The 25939-nt window shown below is 24.0% G+C and overlaps 1 protein-coding gene across 5 annotated transcripts; it reads left to right on the forward strand.

Annotated features, from left to right (window-relative positions):
• The first annotated feature begins 55 nt into the window (after positions 1-55).
• Positions 56-25283, forward strand: LOC126901258 (protein scribble homolog). 5 transcript variants are annotated; one of them, XM_050677620.1, is made up of 35 exons: positions 56-250; positions 482-734; positions 3489-3606; positions 9414-9492; positions 9565-9654; positions 10142-10262; positions 10346-10420; positions 10535-10752; positions 11036-11281; positions 11347-11519; positions 12123-12229; positions 12619-12744; positions 12811-12912; positions 13063-13203; positions 13941-14049; positions 14252-14427; positions 14506-14760; positions 14822-14965; positions 15027-15107; positions 15171-15452; positions 15595-15858; positions 18059-18169; positions 18902-19081; positions 19155-19313; positions 19449-19802; positions 19857-20015; positions 22262-22678; positions 22840-22930; positions 23012-23068; positions 23146-23254; positions 23328-23424; positions 23487-23594; positions 23740-23871; positions 24223-24411; positions 24774-25283. In XM_050677620.1, the coding sequence occupies exons 2-35, from the start codon at positions 573-575 to the stop codon at positions 24960-24962; spliced, it is 5421 nt and encodes a 1806-aa protein (XP_050533577.1). In that variant the 5' UTR covers positions 56-250; positions 482-572; the 3' UTR covers positions 24963-25283. The 5 variants fall into 5 exon arrangements, with proteins under 5 accessions (XP_050533577.1, XP_050533576.1, XP_050533579.1 ...); XM_050677619.1 differs by having other exon boundaries at positions 57-250; positions 12078-12229; positions 24774-25281; XM_050677622.1 differs by lacking the exon at positions 15595-15858 and having other exon boundaries at positions 57-250; positions 12078-12229; positions 24774-25281.
• Positions 25284-25939: the final 656 nt, after the last annotated feature.

A 25939-nucleotide genomic window follows, 5' to 3' on the forward strand; every position in this document is an offset into this window, starting at 1 on the left:
CCGTGCGTTCAGGAATGTGGAATGCGGGCGGCGGAGGATCAAGATTACGTCAACTGTGTAGTGTGTGTAGCACTGACAGTGGTAATCGCTTAGTGTTGTTTAGTATACGTTATACACTCCCAACGGGCAACGGAAATCGGTTTCTGATGGTTTGCCGCGCTGTTCATCGCGATTGTTGCTTCGCGTCTACTTATGATTGTTAAATATTATTATGGGATCGTAAATACAGGCATCTTCGCCCACGCAAAAGGTTTGTGCTAACCGTTAAATATCTCTAAATGTGATACTATCAAATAGTCAATTTTCTGTTAATTATTCGTATTAATTTTGTTAAAGTTGCGTAAATCATTTCTTATAATATTTGTGCGCAAGAGTCAATAGTGTAGTTAAATTTTCAATGTTTTAAATCTTGTTTCGTTATGCCCTGTCACTTATGAGTCACTGAAAAATACCAATACACAAACTCACCTTTCGTTTACAGGTTTTATCCAATCCACTGTCCCCAAGAAACACTTTTGAATTAAATGCTTAGTGCCCTATGCCGCCAATAAATTGATCATCTAGCAGTGACCATGTTTCGCTGCATACCAATATTCAAAGGCTGCAATAGGCAGGTTGAATGTGTTGATAAAAGACACAGTTCGTTAAGTTCAGTACCCGAAGAAATCCTGAGGTATGCCAGGAGTCTGGAAGAACTATTATTAGATGCTAATCACTTAAGAGAACTCCCTAAGGTAACTAAGATTTTTTTTATAAATTTATATTTTTATTTTATCAATACCTAATTAAACCAAATATATTTTGATATAAATAATCTTTAAAATATTTATAAGATTAAACAGTTTAACTATCTAAATTGTGTCACATTGCCAGACTCTATTTAATGCTGCAATTTTATTAAAGTTCACTTATGACTTTAGATTAACATGTCTCATATTAATCCATTTATATTAAGTAAACTTTATAATTCAGTTTAAAATGTAATACGTTAATTGGTGCACTGATACTATAATTCGATTCCATTGAGTTATTTAAATTTGATTGCTCTGCCTGTTATATACAATAGCACATTAAGGGGAATCTAGAGAAATCAATTGTATCAAAACAATATGTTTTACAAATAATTTTTAATTATTTTCAATTTTTGTCATGCCTAATAAGTTTTGTATCAAAATCTAAAATAAAAATATCTTATATTTATTATATTAAATTCTTTTTATAACTTAAAACAGTAGTTAATCCATAGAATAGCATAGCACATGAAATTTTTCTTATTTGTTTAATTGATTAAAAAACAATTTATAAATATTAAAATCAGATTTAATTACATGATAATTTTAGAGAATCTATAGTTACATTAAATGTTGTAGGTTTTCTAGAAACAAAATATTTTAACAGCATAATTAAATAATGTTATTTAAATTTCTATTGAATGATGTTATACAAAATTATTGAAATTGCTTAATAATTTTCTGAGTTTATTATATTAATGTACATTATTAATTAAGTGTATTTTAGTTATATGTTTACTAATTAATGTTTATTATTTGTACTAAATAAAAATATTTTTTTCAATTCAAAATTGAAGAATATCAATGTTATATCAACTATTAGATCATTCTTTCATTATATATATATATATATATAATTTTTAATCATGGAAAAATTAATTATATTTAATGCTTATGTTCAATTTCAATAAGGATTTAAACAACAATAGTGCTATGAGTCATTATTTGTCATGAAATGTAATACTATGCAATTTAACTTACATAGAAATTCATCATAAACAAATTTGAAATCTTTTGACTTAATGTAAGGGAATATTTATTTCAAGTATTATCTTTGTCAAAAACTATTATTTTATCATCACACTTTTCTCTTTAAAAAAGGAAAAAATTATAGATTATAAAAAAATGTATTTACTAACATTTTCTTATAAATAAAAATGCATACTACATGAGAATATTTAATTGATAATCTCTATCATTTGTGTTCCAATATTACTGTATATAATAATGTAAAGTAAATTAAAATTCAAAAATTTTTAATTGCATGATTAGTTTAAAGATAAAAATTGAAAATTATCTATCTTTTATATTTAAAAATTATTTTAGTTGATTTCTTTTTTTCTTTTTTTGAAAACTTAATGTACCAAAAAAAAAGAAGGTAATGATGAAAATGTTAAGACTAAATACATATATACAATAAGCCAACATTTAGGTAATAAAAATTAAATTTCTTAATAAAATACAATTGAACTTATGATAAATTAATGTATTAAATAATATTATTAGTGTATTGAATATTTACTGTTAACAATTTTATTTTGTAACTAATTTTTAAAAAGCATTCCAACTTAATCATATTGACTTGTTTTTCTTAAATACTTACAAATTATATTTAAATCTTGTTATCTCAAAGCAATTAGAGATGTAGAAAATTTGTAGTAATATTTACACAAGTAATTATTTAAATCTTTAAACTATGATAGTGTAAGAAAAAATATAATTTTATTAAAATTAACATTATTTATGTTCTTCATAGTCTTAGTAATACCTTAATTTAAAATTCTAAGTTTTCTCTTGTTAAAAAATAATATTGTTTTATTATATTTTTATTAAGAAATTAGTATTCTTTAAAAACTTATAAAAGTATTAGGTTTCACTAATTAGTTTTCATATTCATCCAGTAATAGGGTTTATATATATTTAATCTATTTTTGGAAACGCTGATTGACGTCTTGTTTCTATTACAAAGTTTAATTATTAACTCCAACTTGTTTATTTGATTATTTACAATTTTTACGTGTGTGTAAACCATCGTAAATTAATGCATTATTTAAATATTGAAATGATCAAAAATCGTTTTTTATTTCACGTGATAGTTTCTTTATAGAGCCATTGTTATGAAATAACTAGATATACTCACGCGTCCATTTTAATTATTAATTTGGTTGTGCCAAGAGCTGGCCTCACTATGATTAGTACGTTCCTCGTAGCTTTCATTCATTAAAGCATCCACCTTTTTCTTTAATGTATTGTTGAAAATATAATAAGCTAAGAGCTGCAGGGATAATTTCGAAATAGTGATCTGTATATACAAACAAATTCACTTCTATATATAATATTGTCTTAAAGAATTATAAGCTTTGCCTGTATATTAACTCAATTGTACTTTCACTGGTTGAAGAGGCATGAAATACAATAGGCAACTACGAACGTGTTTATTTTATTCGTTTGGAAAAAAATGTCTTGCTACGTAAAAAAAAAATACATATTTTAGTAATAATTTTATTAGTGTTAAACTTCATTGTCTAGAAAATTGAAAGTTTATAACTATTGCAATTAGTAGTAGTTTTAATCTATTGATGTTTTTACTCATTAATCGCAACAAATCAAAAAATATTTTAATACACATTGTGTAATTACGTAAATATATCGAGTATTTTGATTAAACTATATGTTGATAATTAATTTTGTTTACAGAATTTTTTCCGACTACAAAGGTTGCGTAAGCTCGGGCTGAGTGATAACGAAATCCATCGTCTTCCACCTGAAATACAATACTTTGAAAACTTAGTCGAACTAGATGTTTCACGAAACGGTAAGTGCCATTTAATGTTTTGATGTAGCAGTCGTGCAATAATGCCCAATAAAATATATGTTTAAATTATACATATGTCGCTACGCGGTCCTCGCAAAAGCAAAAAAAATAATATAAATTTTACGCGTGATTTTGCACACGGACGGTTCTCGTAATTTATACATTGTTGTATTATTGTTGTCACGTATGGACACGTTTAATTGTAGGACTTCGTACATATCTTAGTCGAACACTACACGATAAGCAGTATCCAAATATTTACTAAATATTCCCGAGAAGGATGTGTTGCGCTTCTGTTCCCCTTCTTAACATTAAATCCTCATCAGTTTATAAGAAAATTACTAGTCACTGTAACGGACGCGGTTTGCATGAAACGATTAGGCCATGGTAATGTAATATTTTTTGTCCTACATATTAAGTTGTAGTAAAAAGTATCAATATATATATAGTCATATATCGTATAAATATATCCTTGTATAACGGATTTTTTATATATATTAATAGTACAAGAGTATGGACACCATTGAAATTTTAGTATGTGACACATTTTCATCATAATGTATCGTTACTACAATAAACACAATGCTAAAGAGTAATTAATTTTTATGCAAAACACATTTATATTGCATTGGCTTTTTTAAATAATCCCATTTGTCGGATTTGACTACCTGACACATTTAAACTTGCGCATGACTACTCTTGCACATAAAAAATCTAAACGTTCTTTAAATACATTTTTAGTTAGGTATCATTAGAGTAATAATAATCATTATTCAATATCGGTGAGGTTATTCGTTAGCTACGGCCATTTTCATTAAGACGCATAAATATTTGGTGGATTTTTAGGCGTTCGGTTCGTACATTGAGTTAAAACTCGTATTTTCATAATTTCACTATCATCGCTAAAGTGTCTATTAAGATAATAACGTAAAAATGCCCATTTTTCATCATACAGCTTTTAAATGTTTTTTTTTTTCTGTATTTACTGGAAACTGTCTTCTGTCCTTGTAACAATTTTCATACTGTTTTCACTGTTTTGTTTATCATACGCCGCAAATGGGAACGTTACAATAACATATTTAATTAATTATCATAAAAACGTATACACAGAACATTTCACGTGCTACCCATTCCTTATACTAGGCACACCGAATTAAAACTCAATTAGTTTTACGGCATAGCTTTAAATGTTTCCATACTAAATTGATTGAAAATTTACTATTTTAAACACAAAAATCGATTTATACTTTATACAAAAATAAGATAAGTGAATACATTTAACTTGGAGGTTACGTGTTGACTTTGAAAATAAATAAACCTTTGAATATAAAAATAATTTATATAAAAAAAAAAAATTAATTTTATTCATTAAGTTCTTAAGTTTACTTATAAAATTACGTATAAATATGGACTATATTATTTAAATTTATGTTGAAAATTAATAACACATGGTTAAAGAGAAATAACAAGGTGATACTGTTAACTTTTCCTGTTACAGCATTGTTTGACATTAATTTTAATTTTTTAACTGAGTACTTATTAAAACAATTGTAGTGTAATTATGTACGTGAGCTATTAAGTACAATTAATTTAAAATAAAGACTGTTTTCTGAATAAAATATTTTTAAGAGTAGATATTTCTTTTGCTTTTACGTTTTTGTTAAATATTTTATATCTAAAAATAAAAACGAAATTGTAAAAGCATTTTTTCATGTAACTAGCCAATATATAGCGTTATAATTAAAACTTGGTGTGTCTGTTCAGTTTTATGGTATATAAAACTTTCGAAGGGTGTAATGTTTATAATTCAGTTCTCTATTTTATTGAATAAAATATGGACACGTTTTTCTTCGTAGTCGTGGGTTATTATTTATTATGTGCGTTTTACAAAGTAATATTAATTTTTAAATCTTTTTAAGTGGGTCAGTGCATATTTCACTGAGCTGAATGTGTTGAATTTTCAAAATAACAAATTTTCGATTGAACTATGTAATAAATAATCATAGTAAATATTTTCAATTTACTTCATTCACTAATATGTAAACGAATATTCTATATGTTCCTTCCATTATTCAGTGTGAACTCAAGCATACATCCGTAAACCAGTATGATTTATATATATATATAGAAATATTTGTATACATATAAATACAGGACCTGACTAAAACCTACGTGTAGTAGTGCTTCAGGTCATTTGCCCTTGTATATATTTGTAAACTAAGCTCGAGTATTTACTCCTTAATCTAATTATATTTTTGCATGAGAGTATCATAAAAAATGTTGCATTTATTTTAATCAACAGAAAAATAAAACGTGATGTTATGATACTAAAAAAAAAAAATTAGCAATTTCAGTGTATTAATTTTTTTAACGTACTTCGTTCTGATTAATATAAAATATATAAATGTTGTTTAACTACATTATTATTATTATAAATTATGCAAAAGAATTTTAAACAAGAGCTATTTACACATTTTTGACACTTAAATTTATTCAAATCACCTAAAAAGAATTATTTCCATCGAAAATAAAACTTCATATTTACTTATAATTAAAAATATGTCGTACTTGATTATTATTTTTTATTAAAATTTGATTTGATTGAGTAAATTTAATTGTTTATTTGATGCAAACCCTATTGCCTACAACTGAGACTCGGTACTTAATGCATTATACAGTTTATTCAAGTCATCTTAAGTACAACAATTATTAATAGAGATTCATATTATTTTTTCTAAGTATAGTGTATAATAACTAAAAATTAAAATTTGGATATGTAAGGGATCTTTCCCTCTAGAAAAAAATATTCTTGTGGTTTATACTTATGCAGTTTTGCATGAAGTTGAGTGTCTAAGAAATAATACAAAAAAAATTTATAAATGCATAAAGTACCGACTGGCTTACGACCACAGTTATCTTCCAAAAACTTAAAATCAATTAAATAAAAATTAAATTCTATGATATGAATATTTTAATGTTAATTTAATAATTCCTTCTAGGTTGTTAATTTTTTTACACGTTTAATTAATACAATGTATAAATGTGTATTTTTATTACAAAAATAGTACGAAATTATAAATAAATCGGGTTTGCGGTCGTGAAATATTACAACATAATTAATTAAAATTATAACAACTTATTCGATTTGTTTTATATCTATTATTCTGTGTATAATGTAAATCACTTTAACATTAAGTTCAATTACTATTGATCTTATTGATGAACGGAGGCGTACGGAGGATTTTTTCAAGGGTGGAACTAAAGATCTTTTTTTTGCTTATCACATACTCTTTCTAACGACAAAGTCATATATTGATAACAGTTATAATGGCGTACTCCCTCCAGCCTCCCTTGGGTACGCCACTGTGTATAAATCATACAGTACATTATTTATCATATTTTAAAATATAATTTAAAAATATTTTATGATATTCTAGTGTTATCAAACAACACTTAAGATTAGAACATTTCAAATAAACTAAATTCGATAAAAATTAAATTATTCGTAGCTTTTCTTTTTAGTCGAATTTCTCTTTTACTGAGCGCCAAAAAAAAATTATCAATGTCAAACTATTTGTGGCTGTATATTCGTTTCTATTATATCTTAGAGATACACAAGTTATACTTTTAATCTCTATAGGTTGTATGATTTTTTTTTCGTATTGTCCATTATGATGATTAGGTGTTAATAATTGATCCTTTTATTTTGATCACACAATTCAATAACTAGACCATACAACCTTCAGTGTCTCTCGAATGTTATTCGTTTGTATAGTAATTCAAGTAGACTGTATCTATCCATCCGTATTCTTCACTCATCCTCGGCAGTGGCAGTAAACTGGTTTCAAAGTTATTATTATATAGTGGTCGACTCCATCAACATTATAAAGAAGGGTCAATCACCTTGTTTTAACTATACATATATAATAATAAGTCAGTTGGCAAATAAAAATATAAATTCACTTTATTGTTTGGCATCATCTGACATTCTCACGTCATTGTTACTCACAAAATTGAATTTTTTCGTCTTTTTACTTTTACCGTCTCAACAGGACTTCACTTAACTTATATAAAACAATTACAAATTAAAATACAAAATTGTTTTTTTTTTTCATGATAACTAAAAATTTATTTTTTATTTTCATTTAGGCATATCATATAATGTTCATTATTCATAAATTCTTTTAGCTAAATTATTTACTAAAAAAGCCAAAAAACATTCTATCTTCAGCAATAATCTGTATTTTGTTATCCAATTTTAATTTTGTAAATTAGCCCAATGATATACGTAATGTATTAATTATACTTTGTACATGAAAAATTTTCAAAAAATATTTTTTCGATAAGAAAATAGTTGTAGTTAATGTAAGAAATTTAATGCTTTTAATTTAATATTATTTATTTTATGTATAATTTATTTAATTTGATGTATATAAATGAAAATTAAAAAAAAAAGAGAGATCTTCTCTTGAAAAAGCATTGTTTTCTCTCATGTATCTGTAGTGTATTTATAAAGAGACTCTAGAAATATTTTTAAAAAATGTCTTCATTAAACATGTATGGCTGTAGGATGGATCCCATTTAACTATACTAATGTTATTTTATATTTAATATTGTTTAATGTTACAATAATTGATCATTTACATTGTAAATTTACTGAAATCTGATGTATACAATTTTAGATATAAAAAAACAATTTATTAATTAAAAAAAATTAAAAGTAATATTTACAATAATAATTAACAGTTATTATAAATAAAACCATGTATATGTTTAGTATGTGGTGTCCCTAAATACATTTCATATCAAGAAAATAGAAATTAATTTTAAATAACCAATCCAGACCAAACGTATATCAATTATCTAATTTTTTTCGTCAGTGACAACAGAGTTAATGAACAAATTTAAAACTTAAAAAATGGTATCACAGTGTGGGCGTAAAATAGTTGGGACTAGTATAGATGATATCTGACAGTGATTAAAATCACTATCATAAGAAACGCTTTGATGCAAATCTGTAGATAGTGTTTAATTTTAAGAAATAGGTGGATTATTCCAAAATTAAAATGAACTCCTATTTCCTTATTTATATCCTAAGTTATATGATTTATAAGTATAATATATAAATAAATTATTGATAAATTCAAATTTATTTATTAAATATGTTTAAATTTGATGTCCATTTGCACACAGAAGACAGGATGTTGGGACAATTTTTTTTTTAACTTATAACATGGAATATAAGCTTTAATTTAACAAGTGTTTAAAGAACACAGTATTTCTAAAACATTTTCAAAAATTAAGTTAAAAAAATTGACTTTTGTGAAAAATTTGCTATTTTAAATCCCCCCTGTGGGCAGGTAAATAGTCAGGTTTTCAACAAATTTATATCAAATAAAATAAAAATATGTAAAGTATCTATATTAAAAAGAATTATTTTGATTTGATAATTTTAAATACCAAAATTTACCAATATTAAAAATTGTAATTTTTGGGGGGATTTACTATATTTATATGGAGCGAGGGATATTTTTTCAATTTTTAAGGAAAATGTTTTTTTTTTCTAAAAACTAATGAAAATAGAAAAAAAATTTAAATCTTATTTGGATTTTTTAAAGTAAATTTCAAATGCTCAACTTAAATTTTTGGGTTAACTGAAGTTTCCATAAATGTGTATATTGTTACATAAAAAAAAGTTTTAGGGTGAGAGAATAATTAATTTAGCATACCCAATCATTTCATTCTAGTTGCGCCTATGTATCTGGTAAGTTTCTTTATTGTTACTTAAATAATTTTTTTATTTTCAGACATACCTGATATACCAGATGAAATTAGAAGTTTGAGGCTCTTACAAGTGGCTGACTTCAGCAGTAACCCGATACCAAAGTAATTTATTTAATATTAAAAAAAATGAATAAATAAATTTTAATGCTAATTTAACAATTTTAATTAATATAGATTACCATCTGGATTCTCACAACTACATAATCTCACAACTTTAGGTCTTAATGACATGTCCTTAAGTAATTTACCAGCTGATTTTGGACTGTAAGTTTAAAAATAAATATATTTTTTGTTTAATTAAGATAAATAGATTTTAATTTTAAATGTATTATATTTGATTGAAAATTCTTAATTTTTTTTTTTGTGACTTCATTATGAGTGTTTTTATTATATATTTGTTGCACTTATCCAATCTGTAAAAGTAGCAAAAAGTAGTGTTAATATAAATAAGTGTAACTATTTTAACTAGATAAACGCTTTACAACAATCACTCTAATTATCTTTAATTCTCTTTTTTTATGAATTTTACAAAAATCACAAGTATTTAATTTTTATCATTATAACTGTATATAGATAGAACCAAAATACTAGTTTCAGATTTATATTTAACAATAAAAAATTTTAAAGTTATAATAAAAAAATATATATTTATAAAAATTGGGTATTTAAAAAACCATAAACTTTTTTTGGTGCTATTTTTTAAATATTAATGCAATTGTGATTTAAATATATATATTTATATGTATTTTAGGTTAGTCAATTTAAAATCTCTTGAATTGCGAGAAAATCTTTTGACATCTCTACCCTTATCACTATCACAATTAACTCGATTAGAACGTTTAGATTTAGGTGACAATGAAATAGATCATTTAGTAAGTACTTATTCTTTTTCTTTTTTTGAAAAAAATATATGTTCATATAAGAATTTTGATATAAATATATTTTTCTTTTATAGCCACATCACATAGGTAACCTTCCAGTACTTCAAGAACTATGGTTAGATCATAACCATTTACAACATTTACCGGCGGTAATAACTTATTTTAAATTAAATTAAGAAAATATTATTATTGTTTAAAGTTTATTTATCTTTCATAAATTAATTTAGTGTATATTTTAAACTAATTAATTTTTTCCATTCTAGGAAATAGGAAATCTGAAACAGTTAACCTGTTTAGATGTCTCTGAAAATCGTTTAGAAAATATACCTGAAGAAATTGGAGGTTTAGAAAGTTTAACTGACCTGCATTTATCTCAAAATGTAATTGAAATCCTGCCGAATGGAATTGGAGAACTTAGTCGTCTTATGATCCTTAAAGTTGACCAAAATCGTTTGACTATTTTAAATGATAAAATTGGATGGTATATATTACAAAAATTATAAATTTATCTCTAAGAATAGAACTTTTAAATATCTATCAATTTATTAAATTAAAATTATTTTAGCTTAGGTATTTATTTTTATGTTACATAAATTATTCAGTTAAAAATGTTGTAATTCTATTTATACTAAACTTTGTTGATGCTAACAAAATAATGTTAGTCATTCGTTCAAACATTAATTTTATTGTAATGTTATATATTTATTTTTAATAAACAAAATTGTATTAATTATTTTGTAATTATAAAATATAATTTTTTATAGCTGTGAAAATCTCCAGGAACTTATCTTGACGGAAAACTTTTTGGTTGAACTACCATCTAGTATTGGTAGACTTATAAATTTAACAAATCTAAATGTTGATCGCAATAGTCTTCATAGTTTACCTATTGAAATAGGGAATTTAAACCAATTAGGAATTTTATCATTACGTGATAATAAATTACAATATTTGCCTAATGAAGTAGGAAATTGTTTTGAATTGCATGTTTTAGATGTTTCTGGAAACAAGTAAAACAAGTTGATTATAAAAAATGTATACATTTAATTTTTAATATTTATGTATTTAATTTTAGTTTACAATATTTACCATTTTCTCTGGCTAGTTTAAATTTAAAAGCTGTTTGGTTGTCCAAAAACCAAGCTCAACCAATGCTCAATTTTCAAACTGATGAAGATGAAAAAACAGGAGAGCAAGTTTTAACTTGTTTTCTATTGCCTCAGCTTGAAATTAGAGGGGAAACAAATGGTATGCATTTTTCTAATTAAATATTAACATATTTACTTAATAGAAAGTAGCATGTTATTATGCACGAATTTTTTAACTATCAAATTAAAAATAAATCTTCAGAATTTAACATCTAAAAATTTTACACTTAGTATAATTCTTCTATCATAGTATTTAATACAAATTTTTAGTACTTGTTTTTATATTTTGTGAGTAACTATAAATATTTTATTTTTAGCTTCGATGAGAAGCTGAAAAAATATTAATTTTACAATGATGTGTTTATTAATTTTTTTTTTTTTAATAAAAATTTCCATATATTTTACATGTATTTTGTAATAAATCTTAGCTATATTGTTTAATATATCAATTCGTTTTCACATAGTTATACATAATTACTTAAATATTTTATTTGTTAGGCACAAGTTTATTTATATGCTCTTATAATTAGGTTATACATTTTTCCATGTAATATCTATCAATGTGCTACTAGCTACACCAAAAACATACTAATATGTTATATTTAGCACACTCTATGCTTTATTACAACTTTCCGCATGGCATGCACATTCTTTGTAGGCTTGATCACTGGTGACTATGACCAATCATTGTACTCACCTCCAGATGATGAAACCAGTGAAAATGAAGATAATGAATGGGAAAATAAGGCCAATTCAAGAACTACGTCTGTTCAATTTACTGGTGATATTAAGACTGAACCAAGTACAAATGTGAGTTTTTCATTTTATTAAATAACTTTAAATTAAATTATTTAACTAATTGATTAAATTTAAAAACAATAATAATTTTTTAAGTAGAATTCTGATTATTAGTTTAAAAAACAACAAAGTTCTTTTTCTTGAAATATTAATTTAGAAAAATCAAATGTAGACTTGTTTAAAAAATGTTTATGTTAATATATAAGAAGTATTTAAATATGTATGTCAGTATGGTTAGAATTATTGTGCTGGAAGTGTATAAGTCATTCAAATTATAAATTGGTCAATTAACTTCTATTCATTAACAGTTGACCTTGTTCCACTCAAACTTCCACAAAACAAAAACAATATAGTTGTCTCTAGTAATCAATGTATTTTGCTTTACCAAATTTTATTTTCAGACATCATTTGTACGACATAATACACCACATCCTAAAGAGTTAAAAGCTAAAGCTACTAAACTTTTTGGTAAAACCAAAAGTAATGAAAACAGTTTAACTGACAGCCAAAAAGAAGACGACTCATATGTAAATATTTAACAGTTAAAAACCTAATTTGCTAGTAAATAATTATACATTTTATTTAAATTATAGGAAAAATACAATATTAATGAAGTAAATAGTGATAAATATACTGAAGAAATTAATTCACATGTTGAGAATAGTAATACTTTAGAAGATGAAAATAATTTTGAGGTAATAAACTATTTTTTTATTATTATTCCGTTTACTTTAATTTTAAGTACAAAAAAAATGCAACAATAAATTTTTGAAACATAATTCTTTATATATGTTATTCTGTAAATACTGAAGTAAAAAGTTTCTTGTGGATTATTAATCTTTTAGGAAAAAAATGTAGTATTTCATCCATCTTCCAACTTTGATGCTGATATTCAAAATAGGCCCATGAAACTACATAGAAGAGACACTCCTCATCATTTAAAAAACAAAAGGATTACAATTGATTCTAGTTTAATTGAACAACAGGTAGTTTATTTAAAAATAAAAGAAAAAAAATAATAAAACTATATTAGTGTTTTTTTTTTCTATATTTTGATATAAAGTCAAATTTTATCAATTTTATAAGAAATTTTCTACAACTTTTAGGTGTATAAATTTTATTTCTATTGGTAATTTTGTTATCAAAATCAAATTTACCATAATATAAAAATATTTTGACTTTTTTTTATTATCTTATATTGATTTAAATAATGTATTGGTCAAAAACCGAAATTTTTTTAAAATAAAATAAGCGTATTTGGTCATCTGGAAGATCAGTTTTACATACATTAATTATATTTAGAAAAAAATATTCCATAATTAACTGTAAATGAAATCAATTATTATTTAAATATTAGCAAAACTACTAAAGAAGCTTAAGTTAAGCGCTGACCAAAAATTAAAGCTAAAATCATTCCTCAAATCTTAATGATTAATTTCATTTATAGGGCAATTAATTTATCATAAAGTATTTAATTAATCGAATACTAAAAATAATATTGATAATTTTTATTGGTTTCTTTTAGTTTGATATTTCTTTTTAATTTATGAATCATGAAGTATTTGTTTATAACAACGATTAATCAAAATGGTTCATGTTAAATGATTTACACTAACTCCAAATTTTTTTTAATTTAATATTAATATTCAATTTAAATAATAAATAAATTATTTTAAATTTATTTATTAATAACCATGTAATATTGTTATTTATTTTATCATAGGAGGCTCAATTGACTAATAACGAAAACATGTCAAATTCCTTATCTGAAGATAAGAGTACTGTACTATTTCCCACTCCACCTGAGTCTTTAGTTGATCAAACTGTTCTTGGTAAATATAAGTTTTAACTATTTAGTTGTTATTAGTTTATTGCACAATGAAGTCTGTATTTTTATCTTCTATTAAACATATTCCGAATAGTAAAAAAAAATCTTATCCTAAACGAGTTAGAATATTAATATATAAAAAATGTGGTCTGTAAATAAAATTTTCCATTATATTGATTTTTGCTAAAATATTACATTTAATTTAGATGGTGAAATGGTTGGTAAAGAAGAACTCATGGAAGTTCGTATCGAAAGAACATCAGCAGGTTTAGGGCTATCAATAGCTGGTGGTAGAAATTCTACTCCATTTAAAGGAAATGATGAAGGAATATTTGTTTCTAGACTTACACCAGATGGACCTGCTGATTTAGCTGGACTAAGAGTATGTGCCTAATTTGATGTACCATATTGTTTAATTTGTACCTAATAAATACTTAAATATTGATTTAATTTTTAATAGGTTGGTGATAAAGTTCTATCTGCAAATGGTCATTCATTAATTGATGTTGATCATTACACTTCTGTTGAAATTTTACGATCCTGTGGTTCGGTTTTAGTTCTTGAAATATTGAGAGAAATTAATCCTCAACCTAAGGAATGGGCCATACATGTTCCAGGAGAATCAACATCATCTAGTGTAAGCAATAGTCGAGCTCCTAGTGTTATTTCACATCACACCAACTATGAAAACACAAATGGCCATTCCCTTGAAAGAGTAAGTGAATAAGCCTCAAAAATCTCAATTTATTGTAAATTTTTTTTTTTTTTTTTTTTAGAATCGAAAAACTCCAGAGTTGTTAAAAGATTTAGATACAACAAAAAAGCAATTAGTGTATACAACCCTTATAAGAGATCAAAATGGTCTTGGATTTAGCATTGCTGGAGGCAAAGGATGTACTCCTTTTAAGGATAACTCTGAAGTAATTAATTTCATTTTTAATGAAAATGATATTATTTATTTATTTATATATATTTTTTAAGGCCATTTTTATTTCACGAATTACGGAAGGTGGTGCTGCTGAAAAAGATGGTAAATTACAAATGGGAGATCGAGTTATTTCGGTAAAATATTAATATGTATAACTAATTTAGCTATAGATTAACATAACTATTATAATTATTCAGATTAATGGCATTGATGTGACTGGTGCTCGTCATGATCAAGCTGTATCTATGTTAACTGGTCTTGAACGTTTTGTACGACTTGTATGTGAACGTTCAGTTGATATCCGATATTCAGACTCTGAATCACATCACTCATTATCACCAAGTGCTATACCTACCAAATCTCGTTCATATATATCTCCTAAAACGCCACCACCTGCGCCACCGCAAACCCCACCTAAACCAGCACCTAGAAAATTGGCATCACAATCATCAATAAGTTCAGAAACTGAAAGCGTACAAGTAAAATTTGTTGATAATATTTAATTTTATTCTATTTAAAAATTGACACACAAACTACCTATACTATTATTTTACTGCACAATTAAATTTTGATCCATAATATTATATTTCTTTGGGATTCATTTTAAATTATCATAATTAGCAAAAGCCATTGACAAATGAAGACTTTGAAGCTATGATTCCTCAACGTTTTCAAAAGTTGAACAAGAGACAGGTTGATGATCAACCTGTAGCTGTTGTAACAACATTGACAATTAAAAAACCTGTTAGTTTGAATGGCATAGAGTTTAATGAAAGTCCTACAACATTAGGCCGAGTTACTGAGACTATAACCAAAAGTACATTTACTGAAACTGTTGTGACTAGAGTAACTGACAATACTCTTGCTGAATCTATTATTATTGAGGTAAGTGCAAATAATTTTAATAAACAAACATTCGTTTAATTTTTGTTTACTTATTTTAATTTGAGCTTTATGCATGAAATATCTTTACAATTACCTTGCATGAGTAAAATTAATATGAATTATTACTTTGTAAGTAATCTTGTAAATGTGTAAAAAATATGTAAATTATTTACAACTTGTATACAATAGGTAATTTGCATGATAATTTTCTTGCTGAAATATTGTTTTGATTATTAAAAATATTTTTTGACTCCTTTTTTTTTATTTGCCACAATAATTTTTACCTAATGCAAATTTTATTTTGACACACAAACATACATTACTATGATTCATTTTCTTTTCACTAAAATCTGCATGGTAATAATTCTTGAATATTCTAAACATAATTGCTTAATAGATTTTGGAACTGTGCGTGTATTATAAACATAACTCATTATCATTCTAACATAGTGACTACATCATTTTTTATACTCATACATTGCTCTATCAAAAATAAGTACATTTAAAGATTGGATATTTTTGCTTAAAATGCTAATTTTTTTAACAAAACTAAATTTCTGTTAAACATTTATTTCTTGTTAAAAATTCTAATCCCTTGTTATTTTGTAAAAAGACTAAAGATTAAATTGAATTATATTTTTTGAAGAAACTGGTTTTTCTAACCAGTTGAATATAACTATACTTTTTGAGTTAAATCAAACTTGGATTTGGGCTGAAAAATTATTGATTTAGCTAGGTTTTATATATATTTGTTTTTTGAAATGGTTAAAGCTTTTTTTAATAATTTATTTGAATGCCTAAACTCTTATGCTATTGGTTTAAAGATTTATATTATCATAGTCTCATGCTATGTTATAATTACTGACATTTTCTAAAATGTAACTTATAATATCCGTTTTTTATTAAAAAATCATCTAAATTGCTAAAGAAATTATATCAAACACAATTTTAAAATGCAAGTTTTTATATTTCTACAAAGTCTTTTATATTATTTAATCAAGTAATTAACGGTGATTCATCTTCACCATCCTAATATTTTAATATCACAATTAATAAATTAAATTATATTTCCTAATGTCGATACTAACATAAAAATTAACTAAAATTTTCAGGTGATCTTTTCTTTAATTATTTTGTTAAGTTTATACCAAGAATCAGTTTGAATTTTTGTAGGTTATCAAATATAATTTTGTATAGAGAGCAAAAAAATTTTTAAATGAATAAGTAATACATTTATAAAGTTTATAAATTGTTGATAGCACAAAAAAAAATAATTTAAATAAAATTAATTCATTTTTCTAAGCTTTAGGTTTAATATTATTGACTCCAATATTAAACATTTAACTTCATTTGTACTTTTATTATGCATTTATTTATTAGATATATTATCAAATTCAAATAAAATATTTAATAATTACTATTAAATTATTGCAATTTATTAATTTAAAAGATAATCCGTTTTTTTTAATAAATATATGAGGTGATGGGAAGTTAATATGAAAAAATTTAAATAAATCACTTTAATAGAACAAGCTCATGATTTTATTAGAAATTACTAACAATAATTAACAAAAAAAAGTTAAATTTTTTGATACAAGTCAAATTAAAGTAAAAGTAAAGAAAGTTTTAATAAACAATATATACTATTTTTTTAAACTTTCCTTTATCAAAAGTGCACATAAAAAAATTACATTATAGTAATAAAATTTAAACCTAATAAATAAAATTTTACATTTATATTTAATGTGTTGATATATATATTTATTTTTTACATACATAAACATGAATTTTTCTTTAATTTCTACTTTTATGAAACTTTTGGAATAGTTTAGTTTAATTTGGTGATTTTTTACTGCACGGTTATGTTTTATTTAGGAGTTTTTTTATGTGACTTTATAATAATATAGCCATATTGTTTATTTTTAATTATTTGATTTTGGTAATTTGGTTTTTTACCATACCAGCACGGTGAAGGTTTACAAAAAAGGAATCAAGTAGGTATTTTCACGTAAAATTGCAAAAAGGTTTTTTACCAATTAATAAATAACAAGATAATTAATCCATGTTATAGGCAAATGTTTGTGTGTCAATTTAAGTATTATAGGGCAGTACTAAAGGTTTTTAGTTTTTTTATAGTCTAATGTTTTGAAGAGCAAGCTTAAGTTTTTTTATTTAAATCTCATTTATGTTTTTTTAATAGAACGTCACTTTAGTTAAAGAAGGCGGATCTTGGGGCTTTAGTATTATAGGTGGCACAGACCATCCATGTATACCATTTGGACAACAAGAACATGGAATATTCATTTCTCATGTGAGTACTATAATATTTAATTTTAAGATTTATTAGGGCACAATGAGAAATTGGTTGTATACTTAGAAGAAGGCCTATTTATTAAGTGTACAATTTGGGTCAATTACTCTACTGTAATACTATCTCCATTTAATTTTAGCATCCTATAATTATCTTGAGTAAAACAATTTATTAAGTTGTATAATTGAAGGCTAGAATGGTGTAAAAAAAATTTGGTAAAATGAGTTAGACCATAAAATAAATATTTTAAATTAAATTTTTTCTTTGGTATCAACAATAACAATATAATTTTTTTTAAATGAATAATATTACATTTTAAAAATCTACATTTATATTGGTCTTTATGGTACTAAAATGTATTTAATAACTATTCTAAAAAATTATTAAAGTTGACTGACGCCACTTTCTTTATAATTGCCTATTTTATATACAAAGAGATTAATTAGAAATATTAACCTCTTTTTTTTTTTTTTTTATTAAATCAATTTTTTTTATAAAAGTGCACAGATTAAAATTTGATTTATTTTTGTGAACTATAGTAAATATTAATTTTATTATAAAAACAATTATTTCTAAAAGAGTTACCCCTAAACTCTACCTTTTTTTTTTACAATAAACTATATTTACTATAGTTAATAAAAATAAATAAAATTGTAACATGTAGATTTTTATGAAAAAATCTTTATTTAACAAAAAAAAGTATTCTATTATTATTATACATTGACATTTTAGATTGTTCGAGGTGGAATAGCAGAGTGTTCTGGAAAATTGCGAATGGGTGACCGTCTATTAAAAGTTAATGATGAAGATGTAACTAAAATGACTCATCAAGATGCTGTACTTACTCTTTTAAAACCAACTGAAGAAATTACTTTAACTGTTCAACATGACCCTCTTCCAGAAAATTTTCAAGTAATTTTTAATTTACATAAACTTAGTTAAATTATTATAATAACAAAACTATATAAGTAACAATTAAATTTAGGAATTAACAATTGTTCGAGAAGCTAATGAAAAACTTGGTATGCATATTAAAGGAGGCCTTCGTGGACATCGTGGTAATCCATTGGATAAAAGTGATGAAGGTGTATTCATATCTAAAATTAATTCTGGAGGTGCTGCTAAACGAGATGGCCGATTAAAGGTAATTTTCTTGTACTTTGATTAATTTCATACTTATTTTTTTTTTTTTTTTATCTTAAATTACTTGGTATTGTTTTTTTTAGAATTATTTAAAATAATTAGTTAATATTACATTGTTATATGCTAACATTTGTAGGTGGGAATGCGTTTATTAGAAGTAAATGATATATCATTACTAGGAGTTACCCATCAAGAAGCTGTTAACTGTCTACGTACTGCTGGTCAAAAAATTCATATGATTGTTTGTAAGGGTTATGATAAAGCAGAAATTGATAGGCTAGTTAATGAAGGAAAACTCAGACGAGAAAGTAGATCAATTTCTCAAAGCGTTTCAAGCTTAGATAGAGATGATGAAGATTCTGAAGTCTTTAAACAAGAAATGGAAATAAAAAAAGAATTGGCTGAGTGGGAAAATCAAGAAAAATTAATCAAAGAAGAACTAGAAAGTATGGAAATTGATGAAGCCAGAGAAAAATCTACTCAAGAAAAGGTAATTTGATAAAATTTTGTTTTGGAATATTTTTTTTTTAATTTATATACTAAGGTATTGGATGTGGTACGTGCTGCTGAAATGTTAACATTCAACTCAACCGAATCTAATACTGTGAAGCCTAAATCACCTGGTGGTCCAAAATCAGGTGACAGCTTAAAAACAACCACTGTTGTAATGAGTAAACATACTTTAGCCCCTCAAACTGATCAAGTGAGTATTTTAAAAACTAAATAAATGAACTTAATAAGAAAAGACATGTAATTATTTTGTCTTTTGCTTTGTAGATTCATTTGATATTTTCATTGGCGTGAAAATATAGCTTATAAAAATTATTGTAAATGCGTAGCATGTGCTTATTTTGGCTGTTAACTTTTTTATATATATATATATATATATATATATATATATTAAAAATCTATATTAAAGAATTATTAAAAGTTCAATATCTGTTTTACTTGAGAATCCATTTTGGCTTTCTTTTTAATATTTTAGTATATTGTTATTTTTATAGGAAAACAATCATTTACTTATTTAATTGTAAAATATTATAAAATTAGAACAAAAAATATATTTAAGATTACTTTCTAAATAAATTGACATAAATTTAAAATGATTTTAATATTGCATTCGTATTGCATCCAATTCATTTGTAATTAAAATTTAAAAATGTATATTTACTTTAGCTTAAATATTTAATTATCTTTTAATTTAATATTATAATGTAACCAAAAAATTAATTTGAAAACCATTAGGTTACCTTTGCATGACAGCAAGTTATTTATATTTTATTCATTAAAAAAAATAAATTCTTATTTAAAATCACCTATGTTAATTGAATGATTTCTTTACATATATATCATTTTTCTTGTCTGTGTAAATGGTTTTTTGTAATTAATTTTAATTTTATAATTTATGCACAATTGTTGCATAGTTTAGTATATAAACTTTGAAATATGATATAAACTTATCATATTTTTATTTTAATAAATTTTATATTTTTGCGAGCTAAAAATTTACATTGTGTGTTTTTATTTAATTTTTCAAAATTATTTTTTCTTATTTATCATGACAAATAACTTACAAATATAAAACATTTATTAATAAAAATATCTATTTAAAAGTATACTTTATTGTTTAACTCCTTATTTTATAAAAGTTAACTCTTACAAAATCGATTATTTTATTGTTTTGATATATCAGTATTATTTATATGAAAAAAAAAAAAAATCTGAAAATAATGTTTATTTAATAGGTGATATATTCTAAAAAAATTTGAGGAAATTCTTCTACTAATTTAAAAATAATCTGTAAAAATATATTTTAATAAAGTGCCAAACATAAATTTTCAATAATTTATTATATTTTTAGTTTTTTAAAATAAATATAATTCAATGCTACAATTTTATTTCATTATTACACTTTTCCCTTTTTTGGTAATGATATGCTAATGAAGTGAATGGATTTCAAGTTATATATTTCTCTTTGCATTGATTTAACTATAGTTTGAAATTTTGTCTATTTATGCCTTACAGGTTACTTATTATAAAAAATATTGTAAAGTAAAAATTGTGTTTAAATTTATTATTTTCAGCTGGATTCTAATTCTGCCACCGGATTATAACATTATGCACATAACAATAGAAGCATTGTTAAACCTTCAATGTAAATAATAAAAAACAATTAAAAATTTAATTTAACCATTTTAAATCAATTTTTAGTTAATTCTTATGTGTAATCTAATTATTACCTTATTTTTAATTTTTTTTTATTATATGCTTAATTTTTAAGCAAAATGTGATCATACTTTATGCAATTTTGTTGTTCATAAAGATCTGTATTAATTAAGTATACAATTAAAGCTCACTTTTAGTAAATTCACTATTCACATACATATTATTAATATTTAAAGTACTTGGTGGACCATTTAAATAGTTCTAAATAATGTATTTATTGTGTATTTTTGTTAAATAATTTTTTTTTTTTAATTCTCATATTGTTTAAATAATTTTAAAATTATGACATACCAATTAAATTACTTGTAAAATATTTTATGTAAAATAAGATATTATTGTTGACTTTATCAATTATTACAAAATGATAACTATTAGCTTGAATTATGTATTATATACTACACTTTCAGTGTATAAAATTATTAAACTTTGTGTAATCTTATTCTTTGACTAATATTTATATTTTTTTAATTATTGATCTTAATAAATTACTTTTTTGTTATTTTAAACTAAATCATATAATATTGAAAACCAAGAATAAGCACGTACTACTATTTATATACTAGAACTCTGGGATTAAAATTCAGAATTAATAATTTGCAGAACATTACTACATCATTATTTTTTTAATTCATTGTATATTTACGCCTATGGATTAAAAAATAATCAATTATGCTGCCAAAATACATTAACATTGCTCTTATTTGTTGCATGAATCATTAACAGGTAGTTGTTCAGAAACAGCTTAAAACAACGCCTATAATTGATTTAATCCCTAAGAAATCCTCATTAATGAAAAATCCTAATCGTGTGTCTACCAAACGCATACATTTCCAGGATTCTCCTACTCTTGTCAATAAAATTTATCCTCTCCGTACTCTTATAGTAGAACAACCTGTTCCTAATCATGTAGAAATGGTACCTTATGTTACTAAAGTAAACATAGTACCTATTCAACAATTTCAAACTCCAATATTTACTGATATAGAAAGTAACTCTTCTTTAGAAACTACACAATCACTAGACCCTCCTCCTGTAAATTATTCTACACATCCATCCTTGCAGTCTACTCCTCATTGGTTGGATGTTTATAATGATACCCCATCGCTTTTGACTTATTACAATACGGCTAATCCTAGTGAGGTATGATCTTCTTGATACTGTATTGATAATATTGAGTATATTTTAATTGCTCTTCATACTAGCTTGTTTTTAGTTTAAATGCTTCTATTTTCATGTATTACATTTTTTAATTTTTACAACTAATTTAAAGTATAATTATTTATTATTTATCTATATTTTAGCAAACGTCTAGTCCTAAAGCGTCAGTAAGTGACAAAAAAAAGTTTTTTGAGAAAGCAATGGAAGAACATCATAATCCAAGCCCAAAACCTGGTAATAAATAATTTATAATTAAATAACACAAGTTTTGTCAAAATTTAGTTTTTTCACAAATTATTACAATTTTATATCTAGAAAGGATATTCAGTTTTTTAAGTCAAGATGAAGTTGAAAAAATGAAACAGGAAGAAGGTAACTTAATGAACTTATTATAAATACTTTTATTGAAGTCTCTAATACTTGAAATATTAATATGTATATGTTAATAGAGCAAAAAATGGGTACTTTGATAAAACAAAAAATAAATCCTCATAAAAAATTTATTGAAGAAGATGATTTTGATGAAGATGATGGAGCATTGGTGTACAAAAACGAACTGTATGTACTATTATATACTTTTTTAATGATTTAAAATTTATTTTAATTTTTTCTTATTAAAAATCTATTTCAGTAATGTTGGTTCTGATAATCAAAAACCACCCAATTCTGATATGTGTGTACGGACAGCTAAAGCAGAAAAAAGACTTAAAGATCGACTTAATCAAGATGTATGATAGTAAAAAAGTTAAATGAATAGTGCTACAGTAAAATTAATTTATATTCATTTCAGGGTGTTTCATTCAATGATGATAAAGAATTGTCACCTGCTGAACAACGTGCACTAAATGCTGAAAAAAAAGCTGCTTGGCGCCAAGCAAGATTAAAATCATTGGAACAAGTAATTATTTTATTTTATTCATTTATTATTATTATTTAATTATAACATTTCTTAAATGGTGATGAAAAAAATTAATTTTTTGTGAAGTGTTATTAAAAAAATGTAAGAATAATATTATTTTGTTTAAACCATAACTAATATTTAGGATGCTTTACAAGCACAAATTGTTATTAAAGAATTAAGTGAAATAACTGAAAGCAAATCAACTAATGGTGATATTGAGAGTGAAAAGTTCAGCACTATAAATAATGAATATATTGAGAATAAACCATTGGAGGTAATTTAAAATAATGTTATTCTATTTTTTTAATGCAAAAGAATTGAATTTTCTTTTATTTAAACAAAATAGCTTAATTCAAATAAACATATTAACATATTCAACCATAATAATATTAACAAGTCAATTTTTAATAAGAAAAATTTTAAAATAAAATTGTTTTACTACTTATACATTTTTATTTTTGCCAAACAACAATTTTTAACTGATGTCATTTGACTATAATTCAAGATACAATATTTAATAAAAAATTTGTATTTTGCATGCTTAAAAATAATCATTAATATAAAAAAACTATTAAATAAAATGTAATATTAATATGATAATTGGCATTTGGTGGTGGCTAAATAGTGCTTGAGACCAACAAGCGAGGATTTTCCCCGCCTGCGCCTGCGCGAGTCCCCTGTCCAGACCAAGGTATCCGAACGAGAGACAGTCGTCGGCGAGAGCATATCCTTACGCACCGAGCAGTATGTTGATCAGTCTGGTCAACTGAAAGTCAGAACCATCGAAGTTGTTGAAAAAGTCATTGAAAAAGAGGTACAGTCAAATAATGTACCTCCCTTCAGAATTTCACACAATATTTTGTTCTCCTGACACAGTTGAATATATTATAGCATGATGCATGGTAGTCAATAAATTATAGTTGCCTGTAAAATATAATTTAATATAATTATTCTACTCATTGTTTATATGTATAATAGAAGCATAAAATTTAAAATTTTCAATAATCTTCAAATTATCTGATCATTAACTCTTTACTAATTTACTTTAATTATGCATGCTATAAAAAAATGATTTTAAAAATATTAATTATTTTTATTAATTAACATAACTCTATCATTATGAATTATCATATTTCTGAAAAATTATTATTATAATGTACATTTTATCATCATTAGGTTGAGACAACAAAAGAAAAAATAGTATCATTGGAATTAAGTACACCTGAAGCAGAATTTTCATCAAAAATATTACATGATAACGATGATGATGATGATGATGTTATTGAAAAAAAAACTGCTAATAATGCTTCAGGAAAAAAAAGACGTAGAAAACGTACTAAATCTACAGAAAAACAGTCTTCTTAGAACTTGTAATATGTAGTCTTTAATAAATTTATATTTAAAATAGATAAATCATATCTCATTCCTATATTATTTAAAGTATTACTAGATTTAAAAAATTGTGATTACTAGTTACATATATATTTTTTGTAATTCTATTTTCTTTTTTTAAACCCCCTAAATTTCTTTAAGGACCAAATTTTTTACAAGTATTATTCTTTAATTCTTTAATTCTTTAGTGACAATGTTTTAGTTACTGTTTTAAGCAATGTCACTAGTTACTATATTGTAATTACATACAATTTATTGATAACCATATTTTTATATTTTATAATATTTACATAAGTGAATGAGACAATATATATTTTTAAAATCTTAAGAAATATATGATTATTTATATTGCTTTTTTAATTTAATCAATATTTTTAATTTAATAATTTGTAATTATTATACTTCTTATTTATGAAACTGTGTATTATTTAGTTAATTGTTTATAAACTGTATATAATCATCAATAATTTTGTACATCTAAACTGTGTAATTAACTTAAAATTATGCCTCTTTTGGTGCAATAATTGGTTCAAATTTAGAAAAAAATAAAATAATGATTATCACATGTTCTATATTTTAATTTAAGTTAAAATAAATAAAATACATTATACAACACATTTAGAATTTAGATTTCTAGGAAATCTAATTTAAGAACACATTTTGAATAAAAAACCTTAGAATTTATTTTTTTTTGCAAGAATTCAAACCTTCCGTAACCAAAATAATCTGTTAATGAGATAACCATAAACTATATGAAAATGTAGTCTGCGATATAACTTTGAGGGATAGTGAAATATTTTTCTATATTCAATTCATATATATCCATATGAAAAATCCTAAACATACCACTGAAATATATAGAAAGAAGAAGAAAATAAGAAGATATATTTATTTAAAAATAAAAAATGATATTATGTAGAGCTTAATTTTCTTAAAAATTCTTAAATATA

The sequence above is a fragment of the Daktulosphaira vitifoliae genome, unplaced genomic scaffold (assembly GCF_025091365.1).
Source record: "Daktulosphaira vitifoliae isolate Bord-2020 unplaced genomic scaffold, ASM2509136v1 Scaffold_3, whole genome shotgun sequence".
Taxonomy (NCBI): domain Eukaryota; kingdom Metazoa; phylum Arthropoda; class Insecta; order Hemiptera; family Phylloxeridae; genus Daktulosphaira; species Daktulosphaira vitifoliae.